We start from the raw sequence: 27,066 nt of genomic DNA on the forward strand, positions 1-27,066 counted from the left end.
CCCGGCTTCTGGGATGACTGTTCCCCTTCCCCCTCACCCCGGGCCCCCTGCAGGTGAAGCAGAACTTGCTCAATGTCTCCTACCACATTGCCCAGTACACCAGCATCATAGCCGACCTGAGAGGCGAGATCCAGAGACTCAAGTGCAAGATCGACCAGCAGGCTGGGCGGGGCCAAGCCCGGGGCAAACTGGACAGGGGTGACATCCGTCATATCCAAGGTATGCAGATGGACCTGTGTGTCTGGAGACCAGCTTAGCTGGTCTCAGCAGCCCTGTCCAAGTGACCTCATGGGGTTATAGGGCCAGGTAGCATCAACCCTGGCTCCTCTTGGCTGAGTGGCCTCGGGCTAGTTATCTTGGAAATCCCTGTAAAACGGGACCACACTGTTGCTTTGCAGAGCTGGAGATGGGGTAAGATGGTGTGAGGGTTATTATACAGGAGCTGCCCTGTCGGGCCATAGAATGTTTACCACTCATGGAGACTGGCGTGTTCGCGGTGATGGCTTTCTAAAAAAACGCCAGAGAAACAGACCTTCTAAAAGATGACAGAGAAAAAAATCCTTGTAGTTGACACATGGATACTGTGAGGACTAGCAGAATCTCAATTCACATGGGAGAGCCATAGTCGCTGTAGTCAGAAGATGGGATGTGGGAGGAGAGGAATCTGAGAAGGCGGAAGGAGAAGCGCTGGTCTGGGAAGAAACTGAGGGATAGAGCCTCAGGTGGGCCTGAGCTGGCGGCCCCTCTGTTCACACCACTCCCACCCGGCAGCTGAGGTACAGCTACACAGCGGGCAGGAAGGGCAGGTGGAGATGGGACAGCTCCGGGAGCAACTCATCAGCGCCTTCCACGAGCAGATGGATGTGCGACGGCGCCTTCTGGAGCTGGAGAACCAGGCCATGGAAGTTCAGATTGACACTTCCCGTCACCTACTCACCATCGCCGGGTATGCTCGCCCCTATTCTGGGTACCCTTTAGACCCACCCCGGTTCAGGGTTGGCATGGCGGAGACTGGAGCACAGAAGCACAAATGAGCTGAATCTTGTGTCTCTCATGGGGAAAATGCTGGCAGCTGGGAGCATGAGAAGTCACGTCGGGCTCTCAAGTGGCGGGAGGAGCGAAGGAAAGAGTCCTACACCAAAGATGACAGCGAGAAGGACTCAGACACAGGAGATGAGCCAGATAACCTGGAGCCACCGGAGGTGGCCGCAGCCCGGGAAAGCATCGCCGCCCTGGTGGGCGAACAGAAGAAGCTGAGCAAGGAGAAGGTGTACGGGGTTTGGGGGCAGAGGGCTGGGGAAGAGGGAGACCCAGAGAGCAGACGACAAATCCTGGGTGCCCAAATCTCTACATCTCTGTATACGTCAAACTTCTCATCTCTAAAAAAAAAAGAGAGAGAGCAGCCGTGGTGATGGCCAAGAGGGGTCGCTGGAGACAGTTAAACTAATGCTTAGCATAAAGCAAGAGCTAAGAATACAGTAATCAATATAATAACAGATTTTTACCTTCTGAGTTCGAATTAGGGATGTCACAGGACATAGTTCAGTCAAGTGGGCACAGGACGTCGATTACTTGCAAGACCCAGAATAAGCTTAGAAGGCTAGCCTGGGCTTGGAGTACCAGCCAGAATGCTTGAGACCAGAGCCTGTCTGGACTGATGGGACTGGTCTGATGCTGACCCGTGCCGCCCTCCCGCAGCTGGCGCTGGAGCAGCGCTGCCGGGAGCTGCGCGCGCGTGGCCGGCGCCTGGAAGAGACGCTGCCGCGCCGCATCGGCTCGGAGGAGCAGCGCGAGGTGCTCAGCCTGCTGTGCCGCGTCCACGAGCTGGAGGTGGAAAACACCGAGATGCAGTCGCACGCTCTGCTCCGCGACAGCGCCCTGCGCCACCGCCGCGAGGCCGTACGCCGCCTGGAACAGCACCGCAGCCTCTGCGATGAGATCATCCAGGGCCAGCGGCAGATCATCGACGGTAGGGCCCGACCCCGCGAGCCTGGGGCGTTATCGCTGTGGCTGAGGGCCCATGCCCAGACCTCATCTCCCCTTACCCCGGACAGACTACAATTTGGAGGTTCCCCGGCACCTGGAGGAACTCTACGAAGTCTACCTTCGGGAACTGGAAGAGGGCAGCCTGGAGCGGGCCACCATCATGGACCGCGTGGCCTCCAGGGCCCTGCAGGTGGGCGTGTGAGCTGACCTAAATTCGCTGACATAGGGATCCCACCAATCCAGCCAATTTCCAAGACGAGTTGGTCTCCCTCCCTCTTTTTTCCTCCCTTTCCCCCTCCATATCCGTCTCCCACCTTTCCAAGCCTGGAGGAGGTTCCCCCATTCCTGGGCATTACTACCTGGCCTTGTTATTTTCCAAACCTAGGGACACAAGGTCAAGACTGCCATCTGAGATATCTCAAGTGACCACTAGTCAACTTGTCGACCCTGACAATTGGGAGGCTGAGGCAGGAGGATTGAAAGATCAGCCACCACTGTACAACAAGATTCTATCTCAAACAATAGATGGATGGATGGATGAATAGATGGATGGATTGATGGATGGATGGATGGATGGATGGGTGGCTTAATTCATTCATTAATTTCTAAATATCAAGGAAACAGTGGATGCTGTAAAGGACCAGGCCACTGAACTGTGCCAGAGACTGCCTAATGGTCCTCAGCTTTCTGGGGACTCAGAGCACAGGCCCAGCCCTTCCACCCCTCAGCCCCGTATCTTAAAGCCCTCATGGGTCTGTGTTGTTCCCGGTTCAAGGCCTAGTCTTCTGACTGATCGCTTGCCCCCTCTCTTCCTACCATGCACACAGGACAGCTCCTTGCCCAAAATCACTCCAGCAGGGACCACTCTGACCCCGGACTCTGACCTGGAGAGTGTGAAGACGCTGAGTTCTGAGGCCCAGGGTCCCCAAAACAACACCCTACCCCCACTTGGCACAGACAGGTGAGATCGTCTGAGGAATGTCAGCCCCATAAGCACTCGGGGTGGGGGTTGGGGGAGACAGAGCTAGAAGCACACGAAGCTGTGGCATGGGTCTGTAGCCAGGATTTGTGGGTTCTTCCTCCCTTGGCACCAAGAGGTTCTTCTCTAGGGTGGGGGTGGGTGGACTTTGGTGTGACTAGCCTAGTCAACAGCTGCCTCCTCCTGTTCCTCTGCCAACTGCAGTGAGCCCTACCATGTGTTCAAGGCCAGTCCCAGGGCCTGGCAGATGAAAAGCTCCTCTGTACCTTCTGTGCCTACTCCGCCTCCTGTCCAGGTGAGCAGCCTCGTGACCCGGGAGGTGAGCTCCGGGTACCCAGCTGTGGGTTGACTTCTTCCAAAATGCTTAGCACCTCATGAGAGGCCACGTGGCCTCTGCGGACTGCAAGTGCAGGGCCCCCGGTGTCTTCAAGGTCTTCCCCTTTCCAAACAACTCACCCCTAGGCCCCACCACAGGACAACCTGGGCAGCCAGATCAACTCTTCTCCCGACAGCAGCGAGAACCTGTCAGAGATCCTTCTGTCCCATAAAGGTGAGTGTGCCTACCCAGCCCCCCCCGGCCCCCCCCCCCAACTGATAGCCTCTGAACTGCTCAGGTTGCAAAGCTGGAAACTCCTTCCTGCTCTCTGGCCCTGCTGAAGGTGCCCATTCACTGGTTTTATCAGAAGGTCTAGCCACTTGTTCAGGAACATACAGAAGACAGGGCACAATCAGAAATTAAAATGGTGATACCTGGCACCCCCTTCCCACTGGATAATGCAATAGCAAATTCTAAAATCAAATCCATTCCTGCCCCCTAGACAGATAGACTAAACCCACCGTCTAAAATATTTTCGTGGGGTTTTTTTTTTTGAGTAGGTACTAGGAATTGAACCTAGGGCCTCACACACAATAGACCAGGGTTAAAGGCGGGTCACCACCACCACCTGGCTCACTTTTAATTCTGAAATCAGATCTAAGTTGCCTGGGTTGGCAGGCCTCCTCCTCTTCCTCCTTTTCCTTCCCTTCTCCTGAGACAGGGTCTAACTATGTAGCCCAGGCTATCCTGGAACTCACTATGTAGACCAGGCTGGCCTGGTCGAATTCACAGAGACTGCCTGCTTCGGCCTTCCAAGTGCTGGGAAGGTTTGCACTGCCATGTCCAGCCAACCTAAACTTTTGATCTTCCTGCCTCAGTCTCTGGAGGAGCTAAGAGTACAGACCTATGACACCAGTCCAGACTCCCAGTGTCTCAGTTAATCCTTGAAGGAGCCCCAGAGTATTCATTTTGCAATCCCATTTACAAATGAAATTAAGATTCCGAGGGTTCGCCCAAAACTTCTCAAAAAGTCAGCAAGTTAGGGTTCTGGAGATGAATTCTGTGAGTCCCAGCTCTTGCTCACTTTTGTCCTGTGAGGAAGGTGTGTGGGAGGTGGCCTTGACCTTGGATTTGATATCTTCTATAGAGAGGAAAGAGATCCTGACACGGACCAAATGTATCTCCGTGAAGGCCGCCCAGCGGCGCTCCCGGGCCCTGGGAACAGAAGGGCGCCACCTGCTGGCACCTGCCACAGAGCGCAGCAGCCTGTCCCTGCACTCGTTGAGTGAGGTTGAAGACGCTCGTCCACCCGGTCCACTGGCCTGCAAGCGGCCGCCCAGCCCCACGCTGCAGCATGCTATCAGCGAGGACAATCTATCTAGCAGCACAGGCGAGGGCCCCTCCCGAGCGGTAGGACCTCGAGGTGATGGCACTGGGCCCTGGGTGCGTGGCCAGAAGAAATGCCTCAGCAAAAAGAGGGACGAGTCACTGGAGGCAAAGAGGAGGAAGCGGAGGTCTCGGTCCTTCGAGGTCACAGGACAAGGGGTGAGGCAAAGAGCAGAGGTGAAATGTCTACACCCGTTACTAATGGGTGGGGGCCTGAGGGCTAGCTCCCTTCAGAAGCTACAGAACAGTTCCAGCCCTTCATTACTTCTAGAGCCCTGACTGGAAACACAACTATCCCCCCACTGATAAAGTAGCTAGGACTGGGTTCTGTAGCTGAGTCCAGGACATCTTTCCGCTCCATTCACTGTCTTCCAACTGTACAGCTGTCCCGTCCCAAGACACACCTACTGGGACCTCGTCCCTCCGAGGGCCTTTCAGATCGCCGGATGCCAGCATGTGGACGCCCATCCCCTAGTGTCAGGCATCTGGGAAAAGTCTCTCTGCCTCTGGCCAAGGTCAAATTTCCTCCAAACCAGAATACAGGTCAGTTCTAACAAAAAAAGGGACCGGAAGTGGGAGAGGCCTTGACCAGCTCAGGGGAAACACACAGGCCTCCTGACGGTATCTAAAAGCATGATTCAGAGAGCAGCAGTAGTGGGGTTGGCAAACTGGGATTTGGTCCCCTTAGGAGCTCAAGGTCACTGGGTGGTAGAGGAGGAAAGACCTTCCTCGACTAGTGCTGCCTTTTCTCCTGTCACAGGCTCTGGAAACCCTTCACCCCTTCTTGTTCTCCCCAACCAAGCCGGTGTTTCCCGTAGAGCTACACGTGGGCCCAGCCTGCCTCATGGCCCAAGCACCCTTGGCAAAGATGGACGCCTCCAGCATAACTGAGGGGCCCTGGCACCTACTATGCTGCCCCCAAGACTGAACGGGGTGTAGCAGGGACTGGGAGGTGGAAGCTGGGCAGATGGGGAGGGCTGTGCTCCCATGACCCGGAAATGGTAGGGTTGTCCGCATAACTCTTCCATGTTCACCCTGCCACGAGAAAGGGAGGTGAGTCCCAGAGACCCGGCTTCCCAGCCCGGGACAGAACACTGTTGCCAAAAACTTGTACAGACCTGGAGCCAGTCTCGGCTTCCGTATTGGGGAAGAGGAGTTGTTTGTGAGACGCGACTCCTGGGCCCGCCCCTGGGCCTGGCTGAAGGTGGGGGATGGGAAGGAGCCCACAGGACTTCACGGTACGGAGGGGAGGGGGTGGGGAGGGAGTCTGGTTTTGTAACTTCTCTGTTGCTCTTTTTTTTTTTTCTTTTTGCCTTTCTTTTCAATAAAGTCCTACTGGGGTTTCGATGGCTGCGTTGGAACCTCTGGAATGTGCAGTGTCTGGGACTAAGACTCATCCAGATCCTGGCCCTTTCTCTCCCAGTCCTCCATCTCCCTTGGCCCAAACCTACACACAACTGGGGAATGTTTTTTTTTGTCTTTTGGGGTTTCTCTTTGTTTTGTTTTTGTTTTTCCCCTCAAGATGCCAAGACTCTCCCTCTGCAGGATAATGCTAGAGTTGGGTCTAGTGTTTGGCCATCTCTCAAGGGCCTTTCCACCACCCTGAACCCTCCGCTAAGGCCAGGGACTTAAGGGCAGTGGCAGAAATCCCCACAAGCCACAGGGCAGCTGCCCCCTGGAGACTGCAGCTCAGAGAGCGCCTCAGCTCAGATGTGGAAATTCCTATCCAAGAGGGAGAATGCCCAGGACCAGCCCCCTGTCAATCAGTCTTCTCTGCCCTAATTCACGTCCAGATGAGGTCTCTGGTAGGGAGGAGCTCAGTAGAGGGCATGTGAACCCCAGACTTTTGAGACCTGGAGTTGCTTCAGTACCTGGCCTCTCTGAGCATCGGTTTATTCTGGACCAAGAATGCTGCCTTCAAGTTAGCTGGGGAAAGCACTCCTGAAACCACAGCCATCTTGTCTACCACATTCACCCAACCGGCTGCCCCTGGTCACCCAAAGCCCAGGCCAACAGTCACTTTGGCACCCTAGTGCGCCATCCAGGCCAGGCCTTATTTCTCAATCCAGAGATTAACTGGGAGTCCGGATGAGGGTGTGGTACACCGGCTTGACAATGAGATGGAGATGCAGCGCATTCTCCACCAGGTATTCCGAGTTGCGCCTCTGCAGGTCTGCGTGGGCCAGGAAGTCGCCAGCCTCCTCGCTGCTCTGATGGAAGCTGTAGGCGTGGCGGACCAGGAGGCGGCCCTGATGGCGCGCACCCACCAGCACGGTCTTCTGGAAGCTCACGCCCGCCGCGTCGCCACCGCTGCTAGCCGGCGTGACCACCAGTCGTGGCCTCCCGTCCTCGGGGCGCGCGGCGGGCAGCGCTGTGCCCGCGGCGTCCGCGTAGACGGGCCTCAGGCTGACGGGCAGCCAGCGCGGGGAGAAGAGCACGTTCCAGGTAATCCGGCGACCCGCGTCGTGGCCGCTTGGTCCCAGCTGCGTCTGGAAACTGGTGCTGCGATCGTCGCGAGCTGGGTTGTTGATGACCCACGGGGCGCCCCAGGCCGGGGAGAGGTAGTTGCGCGGCAGGAAGGCGCTGCCGTTCACGTGGAAGAACTTGGCGTAGTGCAACGGCGAGGCGGCGTGGAACTGGTAAGCCTGCAGCAAGAGATCTGCCACCGCCGGGCCGTGGCGCGCCAGCGCGGCCGAGCGCGCCTGCAGCTGGAACAGCTGTGCGGGCGGGATCATGGGGTAGCGGATGGCGCGCAGCGCTCGCTCGGCCACGGTGGGGGGTGGCCGCGCGCGGCCCAGCCACGCCTCCAGCGCGTGGAACAGCTCCAGCTCATCCTGCAGCACCAGGTCCGAGCGCTGCAGGAGCTGCGCCAGCAACTCGGGGCTCACGGCTCCCCACTCCGAGCTCCCCGCCACGGCAGAAAGGTTCCAAGCCAGGAACTGCAGGCAGCTCTCGCGCAGAGCCTCATCCCCGGTGCTCACGGCATAGTGGTACCAGCCCACAGCGGGGCCCGCTCCTCCCGCCAGGTGCGCGCGCATGTAGTCGGCCACGCCTCGCTGCAAGGATGCTACTCGGTACTTGGTGGCCAGCCTATGCAGCGGGATAGCCTGGGCCAGCAGTACTGTCAGCTCACCACAATACAAATACCTGCAAGACAGTTGGAGAGGGGCCCCGTTGAGAGGGCACAGCAGTTAAGAGCACTTGTGTCCAGAGCACCGGAGTTTGGTCTCCAGCATCCACATTGGGTGCCTCGGAAATCATCTGTAACCCCAGCCCTCTTCCGCCCGGAGCGGTACCCATTTACATATGGCATATACTCATACACACAAGTTAATCATATGATTTTAAAAATAAAAATAGAGATAGGAAGATTGGTGGGGCTGAGTCTGATCAAGGCCACCCACACCACCCCAGCAGGTTTCCCCAGAACCTAGGGGGACAGAGACAATTTTATTTTGGCGGGGGGGGGGGGGGTGGGGGTAAGGAACAAATGGGATGAATGGGTCTTGAGGCTTCCTGTGTTTCTCTCTTTAAAGGTCCCTAGTGGCCTGCTCAGACGTCTTTTAGCTTCAGGTGCTGTGAAAAATCACATGTATTTATTTATTGAGCCTCTACTATTCATCTCAAATGAGAAGGGGCTGCCAGTACCCTTGATGTCCACATTCTGGATTTAGATGCCCTTCCGACTTCCTCCTTGCCGTTAGACAAGGCAAGTCCTTCAACTTAGGAATCCTAAGATTCCTAAGAAAGGGGAAGAGCCCACCTCCAGAATGTTGTCACAGTGAGAGACTGTGAAAAATCTCCCTACACAGTACACAGCCGCCAACTCAGGCTACTTCCTGTTCCCCGTCGGCTTCTCTTTGCTCTGGCTTTTTCATCTGTTGGAATCCCTTTCCCTCTTAGCTATTTTACTGTCTCTGGCTCTCTTACAGCGCTGGCCCCCAACCCCCGCCTCGTTCTTCCTGACAGTCCCGCTGGCACACAGCACCCCACTTGGCTAAACCCTTCTGTTTTATCTCTCTTCCTGTTGCCTGGAACTTAGGGATGTTGTCTGGATTCCTGCAGCCACCTTGTCTGAGCCCTTAGAGCAGGGCTACCTCCTCAGACCATTTTACAAGTCTTTCCCTGTGCAAGAAGGAGAGGTGACAGAGCCCCTTGACCTTTCTGCTCCTTAGCCCTGTGATTTCAAAGCCCTGTGGCCATTTAAGACACTTGAAACGGACCAAGAATCTGTTATTTCTAAAAGTGTTCTTGGCAGGGTTTGGAAGTAGCTCAGAAGGGACCCCCAAAGGGCAGGAAGGGACACAGGCCACAATAGAGAGGGGAGCTGAAGAAGGGATAAAGGAGGCCTGTGTTGTCATGGTAGGACTTTTGGAAGTAGATATGTAAGGCCTGACTTCTGTGACCCTGAAGGTGGAGAGGCTGGGGAGCTTTGGACGGGGTAGAGCACAATGCCTTTCCCCCTGTGTACCTGATGAACTTGTCAAAGACAGCAGCACAGTCCCGGGACTCCTGCAGCACCACCTCACTCTGGTTGCTCAGCATTTCCCTGAACAGCTCACTGTGCAGCCCCAGCAACAAGCGATGGGTGTGGAAGGCTCGGACCTCGTCGGTGCCCACAGCCTGGACTCGCAAGACGACATCACTGGCGTTGCCCTGGCGCAGCAGGTCCTGCAGTCGCTGGAGCAGCGTGTGGGAGTGGTTGATGGAGATGCCTGCTGCATCCCCACCCACATCGGCTCTCTGAGCTGCAGCAGGAAGGGACATGGCAGAGCCTGAGAAGGCACCCGGCCTGGTGCTTCCAAGTAAGGCTGCAGAGGGACCGACTGGTCACACAGTGGCAGTGTGAGGGAGAAGGATGGGAAGGGAGGAAGCTATGTGCACACACAAAGGGTGTACATGGTGGCCCCAGGCAGAGTATGTTCTTAGAAGACTATATTCTGGTTGGGGAAAAAGTCATGGACCAGTTGTTGTTTCCATGACCTTGACCCCCAGGTGAGGGTGAAAAAAGTCCTGGGTCCCACCTCTCTCACCCCCTCAAAAACCGGTCAGAGGTGGCACAACCTTGGGTACTGAGAACTTCCGTGGCTGCCATGTGGCAGTGAATGAACCTAACCCAGTTCTCACGGTCAGGAAAGCTCAAGGACCAAAACAGACACGTAGTAAGTACACACACGAAAGGGTAAGACAGAAGGATTGCCCGAGTTCAAGGCCAGCATTGCCCAAGTTCAAGGCCAGCCTGGGCTCCATAGCCAGTATCAGGTCAAGTGTCACTGCTTAACAAGACCCTGTCTAAGAGTGGAGAAGGGGGAACATCGGATGGCTCAGCCAGTAAAGGTAGCTACTGACGGCATGGGCTTGGTCCTGGACACACACACACACACACACACACACACACACACAGAGTAAAATAAATAAAATGTAAGTAAAGGAGGGAGGGCTCCTGGAGAAAGAGACAGAGCTCCACTGGTGAAATGGTTGACACACAAGGCTGAGGACCTGAATTCTGTCCCCAGAACCCAGGCGAAGGAGCTAGCTGGGATGGGTCATACTTGGAATCCTGGCACTGCAGAGGCAGACACAGGTGGATCCCTGAGGCTCTCTGGTCCACCAGCTTAGCCTGTGCACTGAGCTCCAGGTCAGGAAGGGAAACTGTCTCAAAATACAAGGTGGTCGGCACCTGAGGAACCATACCTTGGCCTCTGGCTTCCACATGCACACTCATCACACACATATACACATGTGCACACATACACACATATACACACACATGTGCACACACATATACACATATGCATGCACACACATATATACATATACACATATATATACACACATGCACACATACACACATACATACACACATATACATACATACATATACACACATACATATACATACACACACATTCACACATATACAAATATACATACACATATATATACACACCATATACACATACATACACATCACATATACACATGCACATATACATACATACATGCATGCCACATACACAGAAACACATAGACATGCACACATATACATACACACATATATACATATGTACATATATACATATACATGCACATACAAATATACAAACACACATACATACAAACACATGCACATGCAAATATACAAACACACATACATACATACAAACACACATTCACACATATACATACATACATACATGCATACACATACATATACACACAAAAAAATCAATTTTAAAAATAAATACACAAGTGAGCAGCCTGGAACCAGCAAGGAAAGAGTGCCCAGAGACAAAGGGATACAGGCAGCCCTAAAGACCTGGGTGGGTATGAACTGGTGGAGCTCGGGTCAGGGACAGGGTTAGGGAGACCAAAGTGAGACCAAAGCGGAGACAGCAGGCATAAGGTTTCTTTCTGTCTTTTGTTTTCTTTTTAGTTTTTTTTTTTTAAGATAGGGTCTCTTGTAGTTCAGGCTAGCCTTGAATTCATTATTAGCTGAGGTTGGCCTTGAACTCTTGATCCTCTTCCTTCCTCATCCTATGTGCTGGGATTACAGGAATGCATCACCACTCCCCAGTGAGAAGCACTGCCCCGGCTCTACTCAGTGAGGCAGTATGGAACCCAAGGAAATACCATGAGCAGAACTGTGAAGGAATAGGATTCTAGGGGTAACAGTGTTAAAGCTAACATCTCCCTTCCAGGAAGGTCTGTTTCTTGTGTTCTCGGGGCTATGAGGTCAGATGGGGACACATGCTGAGTTATAGAAAAGACAGCCCCAGCCAGAGCAGTACAGGGAGCCTTGCAAACTGAGAAAAGCAGGCGGTTAACATTCTGACAACTGCAGAAGGGCACCAGCAGGCAGCTCTTGTACGCACGCGGGCGCAAGCACAGACGCACAGAGTGGGCACGGGGCCTATGTGTGGATTGTTGAAAGGAAGGCTCACAGGAGTGAGCATCTGTGTGTGGGTGAGGGAGACCCAGCAAGCCAGAAAGGGAGCAGCTGCTGGTGGTGAATTTCCCAGCCCCGCCTCCCTGGCCCCGCCTCCCCAGCTGTCACTCCGAAGGACCTGAATGCTGATGGCGTCCCCATGCGGCCTCTGCCTGGACCCAGCTGCCTGAGACAATGAACAATAGAGGGTCGTTTTGTCATTAAGACCCCCGCCTGCTGCCCAGCCTCTCTTTCCCTGGAAGGCTGTGTGCCCCTTTCTCTCTGTCCTTGGAGATGTCCAGTCTCTCCGTGTTCTCTGGGGCTGGCTGGATGGCTCCACCTCCTGGCCAGCCCTATGTAGCTCCTAGCAGAAGTTCTTGCCCCCAACCCTTACCTTTTTCCTCACCAGGCACTTGATCTCCGTACAGCCCACTCACCTGCACGAGTGACCAGTCCCACCAAAGCCAGGATAGCCCAGAAGCTGCCCCAGGACCCAGGCTTGCAGGAGCCTTTTCTAAGCATCTTTGTGCTCTGTCCCTAAGTCCACTGGAGGGACAGTCAAGTCCAGAGCACTCTGATCCCATCCCTCCTCCTTATATAGGATCCAGCTAGGGGACAGTACCCCTTTCCCTCCTAGCCTCCCTCCCCCTACCAATCTCTGCCATGGATTGGTTGAAGCTGGCCCCTGCTGTTGCCTAGGCAACTCCTTAAGCCAGAGTGTGGCAGCCCCAGGGGCTATTGTGCAGGCCTGGGCCCCCAAGGGGAACAGATCCGGATACCCTCCTCCTCCCCCACCTCACCAGACAACCCAGCAAAGCTAGCTGTTCCTCTCCCGGGAAGTTTTAAGCTCTCTGAAGGGCAAAGCAAAGGGCTTCAGGACCCCTGGCAGCCACCAACCCTAGAGCCCAGCCCCCAGGCCCAGCCTCCATCCTGGCGCAGAGCATACTTGGCAGTGTCCTGGTGAGCTGGCTGCAAAGGGAGGGCCTGGAAGAGACAAGGAAGAGCTGGCTCGGGGCTCTATCCCTCCCCCACCCCCATTTTAGGGTGGTTATCCAGAAGAGTGGATAAGGACCTTGAATAGGGGTATGGGGTAAAGGGATTATTCTCATGCTGTTTGTTGAATAAAGTTCCCAGCATGCTTTGGAGAGGATGATGGGCCTTTAGAAAAGCTGCAGAGGGACCGACCGGCTCCCACCGGGGACACAGCCCTTGCTCTAGGGACACAGCCTGTTTCTCTAAGACAGCCCAAGCCTTTAGTTCACCCCATGCATGGCCCTACATCTCAAGGTTCCCCTCCCTGGAAGGTGCCTTTCACCAGCCTCTACCTAAATCCCAGCCTTCTCCTTCCCAAAGTCCCAAGAAGACAGGCAGCAAACCTAGCACCACAGTCCATGTGTAGGGAACCTGATGCAGGGAGACTCAGACAGCACAGAGAAATATCCGAAAAACAAAGGTAACGGAGAAGGGGAGGGTGGGGTCTGGAGTCATGCACATGTGTGTTCATGTCTGTGTGGGTGGTACATATATCTGTGTGTACATGTGTTTGTATGTGTGTGTTTTCATTCGTGTGTATGTATGTGTGTGTGTATGTGTGTATGCACACATGTTGGGGGCATGTATTGTGCATGTGTGAAGTGCATGTGTATGTATGTGTGTGTGCACACTTGTGGGGGGCATGTGTTGTGCATGTATGTGGGCATGTATTGTGCATGTGTGAGTGCATGTGTATGTATGTGTGTGTGCACACTTGTGGGGGGTCATGTGTTATGCATGTACATGTGTGTGCATGTGTGTGTTGGGACCTCACCTTTACATAGAATCGACAGGATTTGCTCCCACTTCCTTGTGAGAGGAACTCCCCTGAGGTTGAAACATGGAAATCAGAGGATCCTGGGAAATCTGAGTTTCTCAAAGGCCAGATCCTGCTCTGAGGATGGGTTGGAATTTCCTTACTCTTTGGATCCTAGGAACTAGCTTCATGCACTGAGTTCCATCTCTTTCTGGTGCAGAGAGACCCAACAGCTTCACCTCCTCCTGGAGCCACAGAGAAAGCAAAAATTGGGTCTGGCACCAACGTTGTCTGGGTTGGCAGAATCAGAGCTGTCCGGCTTAGCATAAACGCCTCCCAGCTGACTGAACTCTCACGCCTGGTCTTCCTTGTTCAGATGCACCACTGGCTGCCTGCCTACCTTCCACACCTAGGCTCAATTGAGGCAGTCAGAGCCTGTGTGGAGCAGGGCCATCCGGCCGTGGAGGCAGCGTCACTCCCATGCACAGCGCCCATCAACAGGGATGACTGTAACTGGACATGCTTCATCCTCCTCCTTGAAGACCCCCATTGGGCTCTCTCAATGCCTGGTCTGCCTGCACTGACACCTCCCATGTTCCACTAAGAACCTAGAACTCCCAAGGACTGAACATTCTGTTTCCTAAGCAAACCAACAGATTGTCATGGATACTCGGACCTATGATCTACAACTGACATTTCAAGTGTGATGGACCAGGAGGTCTCAGGCTACCAAGAAGACCTCCCAGGCCCGGTCTCTTACAGGCTCTTCCCTCACCCTTGCCTCTCTCCTAATGATTTAGAAACTGAATTACCGGATAAAGTTTCCATTGCTACAGTGTGTGCAAGCATATGTGTGCATGTGTGTGTTATATATTCATACATGTCTGGGGTGGGGGTTTCTTGAGACTGTATATGTGCTGAAGAATGCTCAGCCTGCCTGCACAATCTTCCAGGTGACAGATGGACAACACCACACTTTATTCCCTGTCATCCATCCCACCACCCCCATGGTCTGGAAGCCCTGTCACTCCTTGAGCACAAGCAGAGAGGAGCCAGTGGAGTGTGACTTCCTGCCCAGGGTACATATGCACTGTCTAAGGGACTTGTTTATGCTCAGACAGAACAGGCACAGCATAGGCATAAATGTCCATATCCTTGGGGTAGCTCTGCTTGGAAGCTAGGTCAACCCAAATAAAATGATCTCCATGTAGCAAGGTATCTCAAGAGAGTCTAGACACAACTGGAAATCTCCATAGTCATGGATAGGAAGGGTGAGTTTCCGAATCTGCAAAGGTAAAGAGCAGATTCTGGACACTGAACTCGAGGGAACATGGAGGAGAGGTAAACCTGAGGCCCAGCCTGCCCCTACCTAGCAGCATCCTTACACTCATAATGTCTTCTGTCCAGTCAGGAATGGCTCACTTCACTGTGAAAGAGGTTCCAGGCTCAATACAACCAGTGGACCCACTAAAGATAAAAGAAAGGCCCGGTGAGACCGAAGCAGGAGGATCAGGAATTCAGGGTCAGCTTCTGCTACATAGAGAGCTTAGGGCCAGCCTGGGCTATAAGAGATCTATCTCAAAAGGGTAGAGGATCACCTTAAAGTCACTCACATGCTATGGACAGTTCACAGTGACACAGCTTCTCTCTTCTCCTGTTCTGCACCCTTGATCACGTCCTTCCCCAGCCAACACAGCCAGCCATGTGATCCACAGACTTCAATTCCATGGAGCCTCAGCTTGTTCCTAAGAACATCATGTGAAGGAGTGAAATAGTCCTAGGGGAGACAACAAGAGGAACGAACCTGAATTCAAATCCCAACGGCCACATCTGTGACCTGCTACCAACGTGCTGACCTATGGTCCTTGGTCTCTTCGTGTGTTAACACAGATAGGCAGTTAGCTAAGTGGGCCTGCCATAAGGATGAGCAATGGAGGGACAAGCAGATGTGGGGCCCATGGATGCTCCCTCCAGGTAGCGCTGGATGGATGGACTGGTGATGATTGAAGATGTTGAGGACCAGGAAGATGAAGGTAGGTTGCTGTTGGATGACAACATCATTCACTTCACACAGCCAGGTAGTAGCCACATGCCTATAGGGCACAGTCCCTTCCTCTGGACTATCCGTAGCCTACCCTGGCTACTGACAAAGATACAATGTAGGAAGAAACTCGCTTCACCAAGAATAGGAAACACTGTAGCTGGACTTGGCTACTTTGTGGGTTCTTCTTTCTTCTACCCTTTCAATACCCCCCTTAACACACACCAGGTAAGAGAGAAGAAAGGAGAGGAAAGAGATCCCTGAACAAAGTGAGGGGTTGGAGAGGGGGCAACGTTATTGTTAGACTACTTCCTGTTGATTAGGGGCATCAAGTTCCTTGGGGCAAGATTGATCTTTGCTGTCAGGATATCTAATTTCTTCTTGTTGTTTCTTCGTTGTGCACAACTACTTAACAAACCTCGGACAACAGCAACCAGGAACCAACAACCCTCCACCTTTGGGGCCCTAGCATTTATATACTCTCTGAAAAGTTCCCAGAATTCCAAACATTAATTATCGCAGAAACTATCTGCTGCTGGCAAATTCATGCCCCTGCTAGAGCACGAGGCAAATCACAGTCAGCTGCTGTGGACAATCTGAAGTACCCTCATATCCCACACCTGGGATTAAAACAAAAACATACAATAGTTCTGCACAGGCTGTGTGCCTACTGACGACTTAGTGGCCCTATCTCTGCCACCACCTATGTCCAGTCAGGCACTGCTATTCCCTGGTGTGTCAATGTTGGCAGTTCTGTTCCCCTGGCTATGGATCTTGTAGACTTCAGCTCTTGCTTTGTGAAGCTCAGTGCTATTGGCAAGCATGACATCTCCTGTGAGGTGTGAAGCCAGATGTCCCTGAACTGTAGCATTTTCTGTCTAGAAAGCTACACCTTCACCTCGAAGATCCCAAGGCAATTTAAAAAATACATGTTTTGCCGGGGAGTGGTGGCACACGCCTTTAATCCCAGCACTTGAGAGGCAGAGGCAGGGGGATTTCTGAGTTCGAGAGTTCAAGGCTAGCCTGGTTAACAGAGTGAGTTCCAGGACAGCCAGGGCTACACAGAGAAACCCTGTCTTGAAAAACCAAACCAAAACAAAACAAAACAAAAAACAAACAAACAAAAAAACATGTTTTATTATTTATATGTATGGGTCTTTGCATGCATGTATGTCTGTGCACCATGTGTTAGTGTTTCTTCTAGGCTCCACTCAACAGTTACCTAGCAACAGCCAGGTGTGAGCCTGGCTTGCTATTAAAGGACTGCTTGGGCCCCCTCTCTCTCTCCCTCCCTGCCCCCCAATATGTTCCCTGACGGCTACTTCTCTTTCTCTCTCCTCTTTCTGTCCCTTTCTTTCCCACACCCCCTTTCTCATGCCCCAAATAAACTTCATTTTATACTAGACTCGTTGTATAGCTGGTACCTGGGGGCTGGGGGCAGTGCCTCAGCATGGGCCCACGAAGGCATCCCCTCCCACTGCATCATGCTACCACATTACAAAACATAATACCAAATGCATACAGTACCCACAGGAGCCAGGACATCAGATCCCCTGAAATTGGAGTTTACAGATGTTTGTGAGTTGTTGTGAGTTCTGGGAATGGAACCCTTGTCTTCTAGAAGAGCCTCCAGGACTCTTAACTCTGCTGAGGCCTCTCTCCAGAGTGTGTGGGTGTGAGTGTGTGGGTGTCAGAGAGAGGAGAGGCATGCTTGGAAACCAGAAGACAGTGTTGGATCCCCTGGAGCTATGGTTATATAGTTTACAGTTATCTAGAAGGTTGAGAGCTATCAGACATGGGTGTTGGGAAAACAAACTTGTCCCATGTGAATGCTGGAAACTGAACTTGGGTCTTTTGCAAAAGGTGAATCAAGCCACTTCCCCCAAATACGATGAATAGATAGATGATAGATATGCAGACAGACAGGCAGATAGACAGATTTAAAGGTCCCTTTCATAGGGAGGGACCCAAAGGCAAAGGCAGCTGAAGGCACAAATGAAAAGGTGCCCTTTTTAGCAAACATAAATTCCCTCCTCTGCTCTGTCTTCACCTCACCCCAATCCAAGCGCTCTGGTTATCCGTGTGGGTCACAGGAGAGCGGTAGCGGAGAACACTGGGCTCTGTCTGAAGAGCACCTAAGCTTCCCTAGAACGTTTACATCCCACAAAATAAAAATCAAGTGGAGGTGGAATAGGGGAAGAGGTAGTCCTCCTTGCCCCTCGTACATGACTGACCTTCCCAAAACCAGTCTCTGACTCACTCCCGCTTCGTGGTGCAGAGAGATGGAAGTCTTCAGGGTCTGTCTGTGACACTCGCTTTTTCTGAGCTGAATTCCCTACTCTATATCTGGGGACGTGTCCTGAACAGTTAGCACCATTTCATTGCTGTCATGGGGGCCTGGTGGAACCCTTTCAGGATCTCTGTGTGGCCACCAGGGGGCAGGCAGCGAGTTTCTGCCATGAGAATAAAATGAGTCTTAGGATAGGGTCAGCTGGCTCTAGCCCCAGGCATGGGATTTACCTCAAGGAACAGGAAATTACTGTCATTCCCACCACAGTTGCTGGCACATTTCCAGAAGCTAGACCACTGTGGTAGCTTGCATGAAAATGGCCCTCATAGCCTCATTATGTTTGCATGCTTAGTCCACAGTGAGCAGAACTGTTTGGGAAGAATTAGGAGGCGTGGCTTGTTGGGGGAGGTGTGTTTCTTGGGGGTGGGCTTTGAATTTTCCAAAGCCCAGCTCAGGGCCAGTCTCATTCTCTGTCTGCTATCTGAGGATCAGGATGTAAAGTTCTGAACTACTACTCCAACATCTTGTGTGTCTGCCCCCTGCCATAAGGATTGTGGACCAACCCTCTGAAACTGTAAGCCAGCCCCACGTACATGCCTTCTTTTCTAAGAGTTGCCTTGGTCCTGGTGTCTTCTCACAGCAATAGAAAACTAACTAAAGCCGGGCGGTGGTGGCGCACGCCTTTAATCCCAGCACTTGGGAGGCAGAGGCAGGTGGATTTCTGAGTTCGAGGCCAGCCTGGTCTACAGAGTGAGTTCCAGGACAGCCAGGGCTACACAGAGAAACCCTGTCTCGAAAAACCAAAAAAAAAAAAAAAAAAAAAAAACTAACTAAGGCAACCATGAAAAATGGCTCCAGGGTAGACTTGAGTTGTGCACCCCAGGCAGTATCACTGGAGTCTGTCCTGATGCCCACAGTAAACCAACCTGGCTACTCCTCACCCAGGTGCAGGGAGCTGCTCGCCACAGATTCCAACTCCTTTGCAGCGTTGCCAGCACCGGCTGGTGTTTATTTACCAGAGAATGGTGTTCCTGAGAGCCGCTTGGCTGTATCACGTCCAGGGGGAAAAAAACCAGCTCGCTGGACCACAGGGTCCTGTGCTCCTCACCCTGCAGGCAGCCTGGGCAGCCTTCTCCTCGGGCAGCACAACACATGGCTTCTTGCTGGCCTTTGTTCCAACATCCCCAGTCGTCTGGGTAGCCTGGACCTCATCCCACCCTTCTACTACTGTGGCGTCTACAGGTGAGACTCCTTTGAACCTAGCTCCTGACCTCTCTGGGGATCTAAGCCCTGCCTGCAGCTGCCTTCTTCTAGGGTTTTTGTGCTAAATCTCCCAGTTTCCAGACACAAATATCCTCCTTTCTGGCAAGCGAGAGTCGTTCATCATGGGGGAACTCATGGAATCAACCCCTTGTAGCCCCTTGTTAGCCTCCCCCAAGAGCTTCAACTTCAGGATGTGGCTGCCCCCACTGAGTGGGCCAGTTTACCATGGACCCTTGCACGCAAGGCAGCTCTCCAGAGCTAGGCCTGCCTTCCTGCCCTTCCACCTCTCTTCCCTTCCCCCTGAGCACAGACACACCTTACTTACCCTTAGCCTTTCTCTCCCGGAGCCCCCTGCTCAGCAGACCTTCCCTGACAGTACTGTTTTGTTCCCACTGGATCTAGTTCCTGGCTAGATGGCTGGGGCCCTCCCCCTCCTTTCTGTGTCTCCCCACCCCCACTCTCCCACTCTCTATACCAACAGACTCAGAGCTACAGGGAGAAGCGTGGGGCAAATAACCCTTCCTCAGAGAGCCAGTGTGAGAGACACAGCTGGTGATGTTGCAAGGTGCTGTGGAGATCCCAAGGAAAAGCTGCTGGTGACCCGGGTGGGGACCCAGGACCTGGAACTATGGGACTTGAGGGACCAGAGACAGGTAAAGTCTTTTCAAATGGGAGGAGTAAGTTCTAAGAGGTTTGGTATGGGAGGTGAGGTGGAGAGGGTGATGGGGAGGATAGGGAGGTGGGAGAACCAAGAGGTGGGAGGGAGGATCCCCTCACCCCCCACCCCCACTTATTTTCAGCAGGAAAGAAAAAGCTGTATGTTCAATTCTAAAAGGATTTAAAATGTATCTGAGTCAACTAGAGGCCAGCGCAGATGTGTAGGGGTCTTGGTTTCATATTAGCCCCTAGATAACTGCACCACCTTACTCTGGGGCTCAGTTTCCACATGGGGCAGCCTGGGTCGTTGGAGCATCAGTTATGGTAACCTGTGAGGAAGGATGTCCTTGGGTTTAGGAAGGAAGGGAACCCTATTCATCTTTCCTGAGAGGGGCTGGCTGTGGCATGGAACTGAGGAGTGCCTGGGAGCCACCACCCAGGCCAGACTCGCTCAGTATCCTCATTAAAGGTGTAGCTGCTACAGTTCCACTCCAGCTCCTGTGCGTCCACAACTACCACAGAGTAGCCGGTTTCCTTGGTGGCAAGGAGAGTGCTGTGGGGGAAGAGTAGTCACCACTGCCAATGGCTCTCCCGTTGATAAGAGAGCAGACAGGGGGTGGAGGGGGTGAGAGCCCATAGAGATAGCGACTGCATTTGTCTAGGTCTGTCCCAGGACTCTGCTCAGAGCAGCACTGAATAGAAGTTGCCTTGGGGTCGGTCGGGCAGGGGTTTCAATCAAACCCCAGTGAAAAGAAAGCAACTGCTGTCCCTCTGCCTTTCCATCATTCCTAGCTGCGAAGCCACAAGTGACCCTGCTGCCTACAGTCAATGGGAGTAACCCAAGATACGATGGTTTGGATGGCCACTGGCCAGAGGTCCCAGAGAGGTCACCCTGTGTAGCTGGCATCATACCTGTCATCTATTACAGTGTCCTACTGAGCCTGGGGCTGCCTGGTGAGTGACACCTCGGGCTGAGCCAGAATCGGGGTCCTCCTTCAGCCATTCCCAATTCTCTCAAGATTGCAGAGGATTCGTGTGGCACTATCGAACACCCTGTGTAGCCACTGCGCAGGGTGGAGCCTGAATGGGGTGGGGTTGGGGTATGCATTGATGTAGGAAAGGTCAAGTGGATTCGTTTGGGGGGTACCCCCTAAGTCAAGTAAATAAACCTATACCTGGATCCCAGGACACATCTGCTCTGAAGGACATAGAACATCTGAGAAAGACTTGGCTGGAAAACCAGCACGGATGCATGCCCAGATTAGTATTACCAAGCGAGTTGATAGTCTCTGTTGTGTTTTATAAAAATGAAAAATAATATGTTTGGTGGAGGTTCGGTAAGGTGTGGGGGAAGGAGGTGTTTCTGTGGGCCCATGCTGAGGCATCCCTTCCCCCTGAGGTACCAGCCACATTATGGTATAGTATAGAATAGAGTTTATTTAGGGCATGGGGAAGGGAGTTGAGGGGGTAGCAGACACACACACACACACACACAAACACACACACATACAGAGAGAGAGAGAGAAAGAAAGAGAGAGAGAGAGATTGACAGAAGAGGCTGGCCATGAGCACGTGGAGAGAGAGGAGGGAGGGGAATGGGGAGAGAAGGGACAGAGGGGGGAAGAGGCTAAGAGAGAGCAAGAGAGCGAGAGAGTGAGGAAGGATCAAGCAGCCCCTTTTATAGTGAGTCAGGTCTACCTGGCTGTTGCCTAGAAGGAATGCTAACAGGCTCCATATGACAAAGGGAAAGGCTCAGCAGATTATGCAGCTCGGCAAAATAAGCTTCATTTTGATTTGATTTTTGTTATGTTTTTTATGTTATGTTTTTATGTTGTTTGTTATGTTTTTTGGTTTTTTTTGTCTGCTTGAATCCAACATAACTCAAACACCAAGTCAAGGCAGGTGATAAAAATGTATTATAATCAAACCACTTCCGATCGATCAGGGCCATAGAGCAGACTCGGAAACTGAGCTGCAACCACGTACGTCCAGAAAAATCACAGACTAGTTAAGCCTTGTGAATCATAAACATCTGTGTCGAGTGATTGTTACATGTTTTTTCCACCAATCAGAGTCGGAGTTGGTTCCTGGGCCTGGGGACATAAACTTAGTTTAACCCTGCCAGCAAGATGGAGAATTATCCCTGAGATGGCTGGACTCAGACCACCATCTCCTTACAAGTTGTCCCTGAGATATATGGACTTAGGCAACTGTCTCCTTACAACAGAAGCTGTTCAGCTATTGGGAAATCCCCAGCTCCCCTAAGGGCCTGGGACCTTGAGTTTAGCTTCCCTCTATGATTAAATGGAGTCTGAACACAAAATGGTAGTACTTAGAATATGTTTCTTGCTGCCAGGCAGTGGTGGCGCACACCTTTAATCCCAGCACTTGGGAGGGAGAAGCAGTCAGATTTCTGAGTCCAAGGCCAGCCTGGTCTACAGACTGAGTTCCAGGACAACCAGGGCTACACAGAGAAACCCTGTCTCAAAAACAAACAACAACAACAAAAAGAATACATTTCTTTTGCTCATTCCCAGCAATTTGGTTTTGTGGTTACAGGGAACAGAACTCAGGTCCTGTGCCATGCTAGGTGAGTGACCTGCCACTCAGACTATACTTGCAGGCAGGTGAAGGGCTTGGCTGTGGCTCATCTGGCTGAGTGTTTGTCTAGCATGCACAAACCCCTGGGTTCCATCCCCGTCACCACATAAATTGGGCATAGCGGCACACAGTTGTCATCTTAGCACTTAGGAGATACAGGCAGGAAGATTAGAGATTTGAGGTCATCCTTGACTCTACAGGGAGTTTGAGGCCAGCTGATCTGGGAAGACAGAAATAGAAAGTACAGGGCCTACCCAGCTACCATGTGAGTTCCCGGCCAGCCAGGGCAACTTAGTGAGACCCTGACTCAAAATACAAAGTGAAAAAGAAGGCTACTGCACTGGGACATACTGCAGTAGTATAGTGCTTGCCTGGCCCTGGGTTCAGTTCCCAGTACTGCAGGAAGGAGTAAGAGGGATCTAGAAACAGAAGGCAGCACCGGCCCTTGCAGTGACAGGTGGGAGGGACCTTGCAAATATATCGAGGAGTCCAATACTAACACCCCTTCTGATGCCTCTGACCTCTCCTTCCTTTACATGGTCTCCATCAGTCAACGTCCTGACTACAGTGGCCCTGGCCCGCCTTGCTGCCAGGACCAGGAAACCCTCCTACCACTATCTCCTGGCACTCACAGCTTCAGATATCGTCACACAAGTGATCATCGTCTTTGTAGGCTTCCTCTTGCAGGGAGCCGTGCTGGCCCGTGAGGTGCCCCAGGTCATGGTGCGCACAGCTAACATCCTGGAGTTTGCTGCCAATCACGCCTCCGTCTGGATTGCAGTCTTGTTCACGGTGGATCGCTACAACGCCCTATGCCGCCCTCTGCGCCATCGGGCCACTTCATCCCCAGGCCAGACCCACCGGGCTATCGCCACTGTCTTTGGTGTTACCCTACTGACCGGCATCCCATTCTACTGGTGGCTGGATGTGTGGAGGGATGCAGACCCTCCTAGCACTATGGACAAACTCCTCAAGTGGGCTCACTGCCTCATTGTCTACTTCATTCCCTGCAGTGTTTTCCTGGTCACCAACTCCGCCATCATCCTTCGACTACGGAAGAGGGGCCAGACAGGGCTGCGGCCATGGGTGAGCAAGAGCACAGTCATCCTCCTGGGTGTCACCTCCCTCTTCGCCCTCCTCTGGGCACCACGCATTTCTGTCATACTATACCATCTGTATGTGGCTCCTGTTCACGGGGACTGGAGGGTCCACCTGGCCTTGGACATAGCCAACATGTTGGCCATGCTCAACACCGTGGTCAACTTTGGGCTCTATTGCTTCATCAGCAAGACTTTCAGAGCCACGGTCCGACAGGTCATCCATGATGTCCACATGGCTTGCACCTTAAAGTCACAGCCAAAGGGAATGGTGGTAGAACTTGTGCTGAAGTCTGTAGGGACAGAGCTGTAGAGATAAAGAGGTCAGGCTAGCCATCCCAGAGGCCTCAGGGCCACCTGCACAGACACCTTTGCCATTGTTTTAGTTTGGTTTTGGATTCTCGAGACAGGGTTTCCCTGTGTAACCTTGGCTGTCCTGCACCTCACTCTGTAAAGCAGGCTAGCCTCCAACTCAGAGGCCTTTGTCTCTGAAGCACCTACCTCTGCCTCCCGAGTGCTGGGGCTAAAGGTGTGTGCCCCCACTGCCTGAGGAGACCTTTGCAATTGTATTCATCAAAACTTAACCAACTTTTCAATCTGGGGGAGAGGAAAAGGCTCCCGCTTTGGGTGACTCCAGGTTAAAAGAAAAAAGAAATTAGTCGCCCTGTCGGTTAGCTTCATTCCAATTGCTGTTTTCTGGGGAAAAGAGAGGTCTCTGCTGGCCCACACATCATAACAACTGTTGAGGTACCTCTTTGTAAGGGGCCTTCCACTTGGCACATACAGGACAGATGCTAATGCGAGCTGAAGGGATGAATGGAAGGAAAGATGGACGAACAGACAGACAGACAGATGCACATATTTATGTGAACCTGGCCTGCCTCCCACTCCCTAAACTGGTGGCCTCTTTGGCTTCTAGTAGTAAAGTTGAAGTCTGAAAAGGAAAACTATCAGCTGGCATTGACGACCTTTCCTGGGCTGGGGGTGCTGATGTTTTTGGCTGAGCAATGGGTAGTGCCTAGTTAAGGAACAGAGGTCCTAGTGTCTTAATGCATATTGGGCATCCCCAGACCTGTCCCAGCCGGGGAGAAGCAACCCCTTTGGTTTCAGACACTCTAATTTGGTTCTGAATTTCTCCTTGCACCAGCACCATGGAGGGTCTGAGTCTTGCTTTGCCATTTTCTAGCCCGGAGTACTAGAAACTAAAACATCTCACCACCGCCACCCCCAGCCTTGGAGGAAGGTATTTCTTTTGCACTGCGAGGGGGAGGCAGAGTGACTGAGTGGGTGGGGTTGGAAAGTCTGCCCCGTCTCTGAACCTTGCTAAACCCCTCCTGTTAACACTGCCTTCCCCCACCTCAACCTGGGGATCAGCAGGAAGAGCTCAGCAGATGGACCGCCCACCTGCTGCAGGCCTTGGGTAAACACATTAGCCGCCAGCTGGGGCGTTTCCTGCTCCCTAGTCAGGCAGCCTGGACCTCTCTCCTTGATAGGAGCTTGGAGCTGAGCCCCCACCTACCTTCGTCGCCACTGGCTGAATGACAGCAAGCTAAAGAACTGATGTAGGCCAGGCACACAGTTGGTGCAGAATAAATGTTCCGTCCCCCACCCCCCACCCCCACCACTTGTCCCGGGAGTTAAGGCACTCGGGCATAAGCCTTCAACCACACCCGGAAAGAGGGTAACAGCTATGTCATCCTTCATCCTCAGCCACCATTCCCTGAAAAAGCAAAATGTCCCCAACTGTGTCACAAGCATGCAGTGGCAGAGTGACTTGAATTGAAAGTCGATTTCTTGTCTTGATGTAGCTTTGGTGTGCTGGTGTGTGTTGGCCGCTGTGTTAGGTCTTTGGGGATGGGGCGGGGTGCTTCTGACCGTACCCTAGGATGGTGCTACAAACCACCAGATCTGAGATGTGGGAAAAGGCTGGGACTCTGGGAGCTGACCCAAAAGCTGCATGCGGTGGGCGTGTACTGCCACCGTGGGCACTGAGTGCTAGAGTCTCCCGCTGCACACACACAGATGTGTGTAGGGCAGGGTGTGTTAGGTTATTTCTCCACTGGTGAAGTGAGCGAATTCAAGCCAGGTTAGATTATATTCAAGACAGATTTATTGGGAAGCTGATCAAGGGTGGGGAAGTTCACTGCCGAGGCTACAAAAGTCATCCGGGGAAGGGGTGGGGGAGGGGAGGGAGCGAGAAGGGGCACATGCACAGAGAGAAGAGGAGGAGGGGGAAGAGAGACCAAAATGTCTGGATTATATAGGGAGAAGCCTCTGAAGGAAGGGCAGCCCAGCCCCTGGGCTGGAAAAGTTCAGGGTTGGAGGCAGGGTATGCCAGGAAGAGACTAAGGGAGAACCTGGAGGCCAGGTCTGCTTTGATATGTAAAGTAAGCACCTCAATCCGCGGTCTCAGGTCTGAAACCAAACAGAGTAGGTGCTTAGGGCTCTGTTTTTTGCTAAGGATAGAGGGGGTGCAAGGGAAGGCAAGCAGGGAAGAGGGAGCCCCGAGAGGAATGGCAGCTGTCTCAGCTCAGACCAATCCATCCACACACCACATGGAGTCTCTGGGAAGAAAACAAAAGTTATCCTTGATTTTGAGCCAAATGAAATACTGAGTTTTATTACATAAAATAAATAAAAAAAAGATTTACTTATTTTATGTATATGTGAATTGTATGTATACCTGTGTGCCAGAAAAGGGCATCAGATCACATTATAAGTGGTTGTGAGCCACCATGTGGTTGCTGGGATTTGAACTCAGGACCTCTGGAAGAGCAGTCAGTGCTCTTAACCACTGAGCCATCTCTCCAGCCCAACAAACACTGAGGTTTTGGTTTTTTTTTTTTTTTTTTCTTTCTTTCTGGTGAGAAACCCTTGAAACACTACAAGAGAGTGCCCAGGATCCCGAGCAAGCAATGTCTTCAGAGTCAGTGATGAGAACCACACCAGGGGGCTGGGTTTAGCTACAAGTTGCTTCTTCCAAATGTCATGTGCTACCATCCCTAGGGAAACCAGAGAAGGCAATGTTCTCACGTAACCCCCCCCCCCAGCACTGGCAAAACCAGAAACTTCCCCAAGATGTCAGGAGAGGTGCTGTTGAGGCAGGTAGAGATCTGCACATAGGGGGACTTTCCCGGAAATCGGTGTCTCAAAGATGACCCCATTTGTCTTCACAGGCTGAGTAATGTATGTGTTTCCTAACAGCCTGTACAATTGAAGTACTGTGACCACTTATTCTTACTGTGGAAGGGAAAGCACAGGACAGTTAACTGCCATGCCCGTAAGCAAACGCTGGTCCAGAGCAATGCTAAGACTCAAGCCAGCAAACTCTTGCAAGCTCCTAGTCCACCCAGCGAGAGCCAGGTATCCTGTAGAGAAAGGGCCTCACAGGGATTCTTTGCCCTGTTTCTAACTTTCTAGTCCTGGATTTAACAGACTTGAGACCTAGTATCGTGTTTCCCTAATAAAACACATAAGATGTAGGCACCGTGGGGCACACTGGTGGCCTTAGCTTCTTAGAAGGCTGAAGCAGAAGGATTCCTTGAGTCCAGGAAACAGAGATGGACTGGATAGCCTATCCAGACCCTGTCTAAAATTAAGTAAAATATATGAGACTGAGGAGATGGCTCAGAGGGTAAAGTGTGCGGCACACAAGTGTGAGGGATGGAGGTTGGATGGCTTGAAGGAAGAGTGATCTGAACATACTGGAAATGAGAACAGGAAAGCCTCAGGG

General features: G+C 52.4%; 3 protein-coding genes across 3 annotated transcripts in view; 2 read left to right on the top strand and 1 right to left on the bottom strand.

Annotated features, from left to right (window-relative positions):
* The window catches only part of Kif19 (kinesin family member 19), a 24,977-nt gene extending 19,127 nt beyond the window's left edge, over positions 1 to 5,850 (top strand). Inside the window, exons 10-20 of the mRNA XM_028785853.1 lie at positions 54 to 219; positions 772 to 946; positions 1,073 to 1,268; positions 1,699 to 1,969; positions 2,055 to 2,176; positions 2,814 to 2,947; positions 3,170 to 3,284; positions 3,428 to 3,515; positions 4,429 to 4,826; positions 5,051 to 5,210; positions 5,428 to 5,850. Coding sequence (XP_028641686.1) covers positions 54 to 219; positions 772 to 946; positions 1,073 to 1,268; positions 1,699 to 1,969; positions 2,055 to 2,176; positions 2,814 to 2,947; positions 3,170 to 3,284; positions 3,428 to 3,515; positions 4,429 to 4,826; positions 5,051 to 5,210; positions 5,428 to 5,558 — 1,956 coding nt within the window. The 3' untranslated portion in view covers positions 5,559 to 5,850. The remainder of the gene's footprint in view (positions 1 to 53; positions 220 to 771; positions 947 to 1,072; positions 1,269 to 1,698; positions 1,970 to 2,054; positions 2,177 to 2,813; positions 2,948 to 3,169; positions 3,285 to 3,427; positions 3,516 to 4,428; positions 4,827 to 5,050; positions 5,211 to 5,427) is intronic.
* Positions 5,851 to 6,739: 889 nt separating this feature from the next.
* On the bottom strand, positions 6,740 to 12,117 carry Btbd17 (BTB domain containing 17). The gene is made up of 3 exons (XM_028785854.1): positions 12,033 to 12,117; positions 9,139 to 9,415; positions 6,740 to 7,814 (listed from the first exon to the last, which is right to left on the bottom strand). The coding sequence occupies exons 1-3, from the start codon at positions 12,115 to 12,117 to the stop codon at positions 6,740 to 6,742; spliced, it is 1,437 nt and encodes a 478-aa protein (XP_028641687.1).
* Positions 12,118 to 15,368: 3,251 nt separating this feature from the next.
* On the top strand, positions 15,369 to 23,646 carry Gpr142 (G protein-coupled receptor 142). Its single transcript, XM_028785840.1, is given in 6 exon segments — positions 15,369 to 15,417; positions 18,831 to 18,957; positions 19,544 to 19,583; positions 19,586 to 19,631; positions 20,428 to 20,589; positions 22,787 to 23,646. Coding segments are annotated over 6 exon segments (1,284 nt in total).
* The last annotated feature ends 3,420 nt before the right edge of the window (positions 23,647 to 27,066 follow it).

Source organism: Grammomys surdaster, unplaced genomic scaffold (assembly GCF_004785775.1).
Source record: "Grammomys surdaster isolate TR1022 unplaced genomic scaffold, NIH_TR_1.0 125354, whole genome shotgun sequence".
NCBI lineage: Eukaryota > Metazoa > Chordata > Mammalia > Rodentia > Muridae > Grammomys > Grammomys surdaster.

Bases quoted from the DNA above. Each gene is read 5' to 3' on its own strand.
- Btbd17 (XM_028785854.1), bottom strand. From the start codon at position 12,117: ATGCTTAGAAAAGGCTCCTGCAAGCCTGGGTCCTGGGGCAGCTTCTGG. The intron at 9,416-12,032 runs GTGAGTGGGCTG...TTCCTGCTGCAG, and splicing joins GGGACTGGTCACTCGTGCAG to CTCAGAGAGCCGATGTGGGT. The intron at 7,815-9,138 runs GTACACAGGGGG...ACTGTCTTGCAG, and splicing joins GTCTTTGACAAGTTCATCAG to GTATTTGTATTGTGGTGAGC.